Source organism: Petromyzon marinus, unplaced genomic scaffold, assembly GCF_048934315.1.
Source record: "Petromyzon marinus isolate PM22_M1 ecotype Great Lakes invasive population unplaced genomic scaffold, UKy_Petmar_22M1.pri1.0 PM_G_Scaffold_4, whole genome shotgun sequence".
Classification (NCBI taxonomy): Eukaryota; Metazoa; Chordata; class Hyperoartia; order Petromyzontiformes; family Petromyzontidae; genus Petromyzon; species Petromyzon marinus.
The window spans coordinates 2482574-2491680 of NW_027422983.1; the positions used below are offsets into that span (position 1 = coordinate 2482574).

Consider the following 9107-nt stretch of genomic DNA (forward strand, 5'->3'; position numbering starts at 1 on the left):
AACTGTCGTCCGTGTTGTTGTTATTATTATTAACACTGTGAATGTTGTCGTTATTGTTGTGTGTTGTTGTTTTATAAACTGTCGTCCGTGTTGTTGTTATTATTATTAACACTGTGAATGTTATCGTTATTGTAGTATGTTGTTGTTGTTTTATAAACTGTCGTCCGTGTTGTTGTTATTATTATTAACACTGTGAATGTTGTCGTTATTGTTGTGTGTTGTTGTTTTATAAACTGTCGTCCGTGTTGTTATTATTATTAACACTGTGAATGTTGTCGTTATTGTTGTGTGTTGTTGTTTTATAAACTGTCGTCCGTGTTGTTGTTATTATTATTAACACTGTGAATGTTGTCGTTATTGTTGTGTGTTGTTGTTGTTTTATAAACTGTCGTCCGTGTTGTTGTTATTATTATTAACACTGTGAATGTTGTCGTTATTGTTGTGTGTTGTTTTATAAACTGTCGTCCGTGTTGTTGTTATTATTATTAACACTGTGAATGTTATAGTTATTGTTGTGTGTTGTTGTTTTATAAACTGTCGTCCGTGTTGTGCATCCACAAGTACAGGTGTGTGTGTCACAGACTTAGTGCATCCACAAGTACAGGTGTGTGTGTGTGTCGGACTTAGTGCATCCACAAGTACAGGTGGGTCGGTGTGTGTGTGTGTCGGACTTAGTGCATCCACCAGTACAGATGGGTCGGTGTGTGTGTGTCGGACTTCACGCATCCACAAGTACAGGTGTGTGTGTGTGTCGGACTTAGTGCATCCACAAGTACAGGTGGGTGTGTGTGTGTTGGCTTAGTGCATCCACAAGTACAGGTGTGTGTGTGTGTCGGCTTAGTGCATCCACAAGTACAGGTGTGTGTGTGTGTGTCGGACTTAGTGCATTCACAAGTACAGGTGTGTGTGTGTGTGTCGGACTTAGTGCATCCACAAGTACAGGTGGGTGTGTGTGTTGGCTTAGTGCATCCACAAGTACAGGTGTGTGTGTGTGTCGGCTTAGTGCATCCACAAATACACGTGGGTGTGTGTGTGTCGGCGGTGGGTGGCTTACTGCAGCTACCATATCATGCGTCCTGTGCTGGAAGAAATAAAGCCTCCAGTTAAATTTTTGACTTGTTACACTGGTCTACAGCCAAAATGCTTTCGAGAAATAAACATGTAGTCCAACTTTACTAATTCTGTGTCACTGAGCTGTCCACTTGACACTGATGTTCCGCTGTGTCTGTTCCACCTGAAGAAGGAGACTTGTGTTGCCTCCGAAACGTCGTGATTTAATTGTTTTCTTTTGTTTTATTTTATTTTACCTCCGTGACTCCACCGTACAAATTGATTCTCATTCTTTCGTGAGGAGTCGACTCCTTTTTAATCGCATTAAGAATCGACTCCCATTGACTTGCACGGGGAATCGGATTGTAGAGTTGTATTAGAAATCGATTGCTCATTGAATTGCATGAGCAATCGACTTAGCGTCTGAATCAATACCTTGTCGACTTGTGTTTGGAACCGGTTCGTCGTGTGGAGTTGGATCCGGGTCTGGGGGGTTCAGCATCGCCTGGTGAGTTTACACTCAACACTCACCACTACTCACCACTCACCACTAGTACACTCACCACTAGTACACTCACCACTCACCACTACTCACCACTAGTACACTCACCACTAGTACACTCACCACTCACCACTAGTACACTCACCCCTAGCACACTTACCACTCACCACTAGTACACTCACCACTACTCAACACTCACCACTAGCACACTCACCACTACTCACCACCACTCACCACTAGTACACTCACCACTACTCACCACTAGTACACTCACCACTAGTACACTCACCACTCACCACTAGTACACTCACCACTAGTACACTCACCACTACTCACCACTCACCACTACTCACCACTCGCCACTAGTACACTCACCACTACTCACCACTACTCACCACTAGTACACTCACCACTCACCACTAGTACACTCACCACTAGTACACTCACCACTACTCACCACTACTCAACACTCACCACTAGTACACTCACCACTAGTACACTCACCACTAGTACACCCACCACTAGTACACTCACCACTACTCACCACTAGTACACTCACCACTAGTACACTCACCACTAGTACACCTACCACTCACCACTACTCACCACTAGTACACTCACCACTAGTACACTCACCACTAGTACACTCACTACTCACCACTACTCACCACTAGTACACTCACCACTAGTACACTCACCACTAGTACACTCACCACTCACCACTACTCACCACTCACCACTACTCACCACTAGTACACTCACCACTAGTACACTCACCACTACTCACCACTCACCACTACTCACCACTAGTACACTCACCACTAGTACACTCACCACTCACCACTACTCACCACTCACCACTACTCACCACTAGTACACTCACCACTAGTACACTCACCACTCACCACTACTCACCACTCACCACTAGTACACTCACCACTAGTACACTCACCACTACTCACCACTAGTACACTCACCACTAGTACACTCACCACTAGTACACCCACCACTCACCACTACTCACCACTAGTACACTCACCACTCACCACTACTCACCACTCACCACTACTCACCACTACTCACCACTAGTACACTCACCACTAGTACACTCACCACTAGTACACTCACCACTAGTACACTCACCACTCACCACTACTCACCACTACTCACCACTCACCACTAGTACACCGCTGTGTCTGTTCCACCTGAAGAAGGAGACTTGTGTTGCCTCCGAAACGTCGTGATTTAATTGTTTATTTTATTTTGTTTTATTTTACCTCCGTGACGCCACCGTATAAATTGATTCTCAACATTGTTTCGTGAGGAGTCGACTCCTTTTTAAACGCATTAAGAATCGACTCCTATTGACTTGCACGGGGAATCGGATTGAAGAGTTGTATTAGAATTCGATTGCTCATTGAATTGCATGAGAAATCGACTTAGAGTCTGAATCAATACCTTGTCGACTTGTGTTTGGAACCGGTTCGTCGTGTGGAGTTGGATCCGGGTTTGGGGGGTTCAGCATCGCCTGGTGAGTTTACACTCAACACTCACCACTACTTACCACTAGTACACTCACCACTAGTACACTCACCACTAGTACACTCACCACTACTCACCACTAGTACACTCACCACTACTCACCACTAGTACACTCACCACTAGTACACTCACCACTCACCACTAGTACACTCACCACTCACCACTACTCACCACTCACCACTACTCACCACTAGTACACTCACCACTAGTACACTCACCACTAGTACACTCACCACTAGTACACTCACCACTCTCCACTAGTACACTCACCACTACTCACCACTAGTACACTCACCACTCACCACTAGTACACTCACCACTACTCACCACTAGTACACTCACCACTACTCACCACTCACCACTAGTACACTCACCACTAGTACACTCACCACTACTCTCCACTCACCACTACCCACCACTAGTACACTCACCACTAGTACACTCAACACTCACCACTACTCACCACTCACCACTAGTACACTCACCACTACTCACCACTACTCACCACTCACCACTAGTACACTCACCACTAATACATTCACCACTACTCACCACTAGTACACTCACCACTAGTACACTCACCACTAGTACACTCACCACTACTCACCACTCACCACTACTCACCACTCACCACTACTCACCACTAGTACACTCACCACTACTCACCACTAGTACACTCACCACTAGTACACTCACCACTACTCAACACTCACCACTACTCACCACTCACCACTAGTACACTCACCACTACTCACCACTAGTACACTCACCACTCACCATTACTCACCACTAGTACACTCACCACTAGTATACTCACCACTAGTACACCCACCACTCACCACTACTCACCACTCACCACTAGTACACTCACCACTAGTACACTCACCACTCACCACTACTCACCACTAGTACACTCACCACTAGTACTCTCACCACTCACCACTACTCACCACTAGTACACTTACCACTAGTACACTCACCACTAGTACACTCACCACTAGTACACTCACCACTCACCACTAGCACACTCACCACTAGTACACTCACCACTAGTACACTCACCACTCACCACTACTCACCACTAGTACACTCACCACTCACCACTAGTACACTCACCACTAGTACACTCACCACTACTCACCACTAGTACACTCACCACTCACCACTAGTACACTCACCACTAGTACACTCACCACTCCCCCACTCCCCCTCCCTCCCCCCCAGGACGAGGACTTTGTCACCACCATGGCCAACGCGGCCTTCCTGTCTCACGCTCTGCGCCCTGACCCTTCTGCTGTCCCTGCTGCTGTTGCTGCCCCTGCTGTCCCTGCTGCTGCTGCCCCTGCTGTCCCTGCTGCCCCCGCTGTCCCTGCTGCCCCTGTTGCTGCCCCTGCTGTCCCTGCTGCTGCTGCCCCTGCTGCTGCTGTCCCTGCTGTCCCTGCTGCCCCTGCTGCTGTCCCTGCTGCTGCTGCTGCCCCTGCTGCCCCCGCTGTCCCTGCTGTTGCTGTCCCTGCTGCTGCTGTCCCTGCTGTCCCTGCTGCTGTCCCTGCTGCTGCTGCCCCTGCTGTTGCTGCCCCTGCTGCTGCTGTCCCTGCTGCTGCTGCCCCTGCCGCCGCTGCCCCTGCTGCCCCTGCCGCCGCTGCCCCTGCTGTCCCTGCTGCTGCTCCTGCTGCTGTCCCTGCTGCTACTGCCGCACTGCCGCTTAGCTCCCCGCTGTGCCGCTGGTGGCTCGGCTTCCTGGGCGCTCTCAGACGCTGCTGCTGCTGCTGCACCACCACCAACACCACCGCCGCTGGCTGTGGTGTTGGTGGTGTTGGTGGTGGTGGGGGTGGTGGTGTTGGTGGCGGTGGTGGCGGTGGTGTTGGTGGTGTTGGTGGTGTTGGTGGGGGTGGTGGCGGTGGTGGTGTTGGTGGTGGTGTTATTGGTGGTGGTGTTGGTGGCGGTGGTGTTGGTGGTGGTGGTGTTGTCGGTGGTGGTGTTGGTGGCGGTGGTGGTGTTGGTGGTGGTGGGGGTGGTGGTGTTGGTGGTGGTGGCGGTGGTGGTGGTGTTGGTGGGGGTGGTGGCCGTGGTGGCAGTGGTGGTTGCGAGCAACCCGAGGAGTGGGCGGTGGCAGTGGTGAGGGCGGCTGGGACGCCGCGCTCACTCCTCACGCTGCTCACTGACCGTGAGGACGACGACCAGGTGAGACCACGGGTGGGGCGCACAAGGATATGTGTCTGTGTGTGTGTAGGTCGACTCAGCCTCAAATGAGTACCTGGAGGGATGTGTAAACATCGCCGCTAGGGAGACAAAGGCGGCCGGGCATGGTGCTGGCCACCCACCCCCTCGTGTGCTGTGCCGGCCTTTAAAGGCGCTCGCTAACAGCACTTGCCCCTACAGTCTGTTAAGGCTATACGGGGTATCTTTGTCTGTGCGCGGCACGGGCTAGAGAAGAGATGGAGTGACGTGGTACAAGAGGATGTGGAGCTGAGTCGACTTCCCGATGACTGGTACCAGCGGTGTAAAAATCGGCCTCTGTGGAGGAGGCTCGTGAAGGACGCTACTGGGCAGTTGGAGGCAGTCGCCCTCCAACAACAACGGAGGGCGGAGGAGCGACGCTCAGAACAACGAGCGGAGCGCCGGGTGGCTAAAGCACAGCAGGTTGGCACAGGAGGGGGCACAGGCGGTGCATCAGCCAGTCATCTCAGTCAGTCGACCCGTGGCACCTGGGTCTGTCCCTTGACCTGCCAGCGGGCGTTCGACACTTCACGTGGCCTCAAGGTGCACATAGCCTGGCACAAGCGTCGTGGTGACATCACCGCCACTTGGTGGCGTATGGCGGTTGTTGTTTGTGCATCTCCTCATCTCCCCGTGCCCCCACAGGTGCGTGCATATGCATGTGAGGTGTTGCAAGTCCTCAGCTCCAACCATGTTGGCGCATTGGCCCTCTGCAACAATGGAGGCATCGCGGCCTTCGCCAGCCTGCTGGGACGCACTCACAACCCTCACACCCTGGAGAAGATCACCGGTAGCAACCCACCCACACTCACCACCCACTCTCGCCACCCACACTCACCACTCACCACCCACTCTCGCCACCCACACTCACCACCCACGCTCACCACCCACACTCACCACCCACACTCACCACCCATGCTCGCCACGCTCGTCACGCTCACCACTCTCACCACGCTCACTACTCTCACCAGGCTCACCACTCTCACCAGGCTCACCACTCTCGCCATGCTCACCACCCACACTCACCACTCACACTCACCACCCACCCACCCTCGCCACCCCAGGCACGCTGTGGAACCTGTCGTGCCACGAGCCTCTGAGGGCTGCGCTGGTGGAGCTCTGCCTCCCGGCGCTGGTGGAGCTTGTGCTGGTGCCAGAGAGCGGCTGGAGGAGCAACGTTGGAGACAAACCCTCCTCACCGTCCTCACCTAGCTCGCCCGTCTCACCCTCCTCACTCAGCTCGCCCGCCTCGCCTTCCGCGGCGTTCTGCAACGCCTTGGCGTGCCTGCGGTAAGGCGCGCCGAGACAGACGTGACGGGGACGTTGCGGTGGACGCGACGGGAATGTCGTGGTTGACGTGACGGGGACGTCAGGGTTCACGTCACGGCGGTGACGTTGCAGGGAGTTGAGCTTGGCAGACCCGGACAGGCGGCTGAGCATGCGGCAGTGCGAGGGGCTGGTGGACTGCGTGCTGCACTTCATCCGCTCGGCACTCAAAGGGCACAACATCGAGACTCAGGTGACCCCCACACCAAGATGGGTAGTGGTAAAGTAGTGGTTAGCGCTACGAACCCGGCGACCCGGGTTCAATTCCCGCTCGTGGCCAACACCGGTGAAGATTATCTGAAATGGTCCTGGGCCTCCCCTAGGTGTACTCAGCCTCAATTGAGTACCTGGTGTGGTGTGTAAACATCGCCACTGAGCAGACAAAGGTGGTCGGGCGTTGTGCTTGCCACCAACCCCCTCGTGTGCCGTTCCGGTCTCTTCATAGGTGCTCGCTAACAGCACTTGCCCCTACAGTCTGTTGAGGCTATATGGAGGGTCTTTGTTTATGTATGTGTATGTATGTACACGTGTGTGGATGTATGTGTATGTGTATGTATGTCCGTGTGTGTATTGTCCGGCAAAAACAACCCCCTACCTCCTTGAGGTGCCGGACGGCAAAATTGTGGTGGGCAGTGCCGTGGGGGGAGGGCCAATTTAGATTGGCCTTTCCCTTCATGGCATTTGTTACCACCACAATGGCCAAAAGGGGGCTTTGGACCGGTGCGAGGGACTGGTAACCCCTCCACTTTCAATTAAATACCACTAAAATACGAGGTAATGCATTTATTAAGTTTGTGCCGGAGGCACCAGGGGTACGGGCGTCTATGACGTCTCCTGGCCAAACCCCATTTGGCGGAGCGAGGAGATTGAATCTTTATCCTCGGGGCTTCTTCAGAAACAACAAAAAGCCTCTACGGATGGCCACGTGGAATGTTCGAACGCTCATTGCGGAGGAGAGGCTTCCATTCTTTTGTTGGGAGCTGGACCGGTACCGCCTGCATCTCTATGGTATTCAGGAGGTCCAGGGGACCGGCTCTGGCTCCTGCCACCATGAGGGGTGGACAGTCCTTTACTCGGGGCAGGAGACTGCCAAACAACAGGGAGTGGCTCTTCTTCTGAACAAAAGAATGAAGGGGGCGTGGGAGTGTGGCGGTCAGGTGTGGGATGCTGTAATCCCCAGGATACTTTGGGCTCGCCTTCCCATCAACCAGAGGCAAGGAGTGGTGGTCGTGGTTATGTATGCCCCCACTGAAGACGAACATCTGGAAGGATGCAGGCAAGGCCGATGAGTCAGATGGCTTCTATGACCTCCTGTCAAAGATACTGGCTAAAGTGGCCCCTCGGGATAGAGTCATCTTGTTGGGTGACTTCAATGCCCGAGTTGGTCATGATGCTAGCACCTGGTCTGAAGTGATTGGAGGGCATGGGCCAGATCAGCTCAATAACAACGGTAAGAGGCTGATAGATTTTTGTGCAGCCCATGGGCTTGTAATTACCAACACGCTGTTCCGGCATCGGCACATCCACACAACATCATGGATGCATGCCAGGTCCAAGTGTAACGAGTTCAACTGAGTCGCAGACGTTGTCTTGGGAGCAACACTTTATTCAGAAACTCAACGTAACATAACACAACCTACACTTGGGTGTTGAATGCTCATCTAGCCACGCTACGGCAGAACTAGACACGGTTCGCTATCCCGGCCCAGACCACAAGCTGGGTCCCGGACCACGTGGCTAGAGGCTTCTTCAACCCGACGTGGATCTTCATCACCAGTAACACGAAGAACCCCGAGCCCCTCCTGGGGCCCCCATTATATCGGCCTGGGCTGGGGTTGGCTCCGCCCCTCGCCCCGCCCACCTTCCAGATCTCTCCGGCTCTTTCCCGAAGGCTCCCCGAGAGCTCTGCTATACCACGTGACCGCCCAGCGGCCCCCGTCCACCGGAGGCCCCCCTCCAATATCATCCGGTTACGTGTCGGCAGGCCAACCAGCGTATCATGCCCCAACGTAACCCTGGCTGGCTGACACTCCCTCTCGCTCCCTCACCGGGAGCCCGCACCGCACACCGCACATGGTGCCTCCACGCTGCACAGCGCTCACCCAAGCCCCGTGAGGGCTGGTACTTCGCCCAGTAAGCGGACTACACATAATGCCAAGACATTATCCGCTGTGGTTTCGTAAGCCCGGCACCACACAGTGACAATCACAGTCACTACACAAGCAAGACCATCTGCTGGACTACATTGTGATGGAACAGTGGATGCGGGCCCATGTCCTTGACACCAGGAGCTGATCTGCCCACTGACCATCGACTTGGCATCTTTAAGATGTGCCTGCCATTCTTCCACTCCGGTGGTGGGTGTACACCCAGGACCCCATTCAAACCCATAGTGGCATGGTCTCAGCTAGCTGATTAAAATTTCAAGCGAGAATTTAATCATCGCTTGCAGCTGGGGTTGGCATCATCC

The 9107-nt window shown here is 53.4% G+C and overlaps 1 protein-coding gene across 1 annotated transcript; it reads left to right on the top strand.

The window, feature by feature from the left end:
* The first annotated feature begins 1515 nt into the window (after positions 1-1515).
* On the top strand, positions 1516-8774 carry LOC142916561 (uncharacterized). Its single transcript, XM_076061682.1, has 6 exons — positions 1516-1558; positions 4319-5275; positions 5957-6101; positions 6376-6601; positions 6713-6830; positions 8733-8774. The coding sequence occupies exons 2-6, from the start codon at positions 4340-4342 to the stop codon at positions 8772-8774; spliced, it is 1467 nt and encodes a 488-aa protein (XP_075917797.1). The 5' UTR covers positions 1516-1558; positions 4319-4339.
* The last annotated feature ends 333 nt before the right edge of the window (positions 8775-9107 follow it).

Excerpts from the sequence above, each read along its gene's own strand:
- LOC142916561 (XM_076061682.1), top strand. The coding sequence starts at position 4,340 with ATGGCCAACGCGGCCTTCCTGTCTCACGCTCTGCGCCCTGACCCTTCT. Across the intron at positions 6,102-6,375 it reads CACCCTGGAGAAGATCACCG|GCACGCTGTGGAACCTGTCG; the intron begins GTAGCAACCCAC and ends TCGCCACCCCAG. Across the intron at positions 6,831-8,732 it reads GGCACAACATCGAGACTCAG|CGCTCACCCAAGCCCCGTGA; the intron begins GTGACCCCCACA and ends CACGCTGCACAG.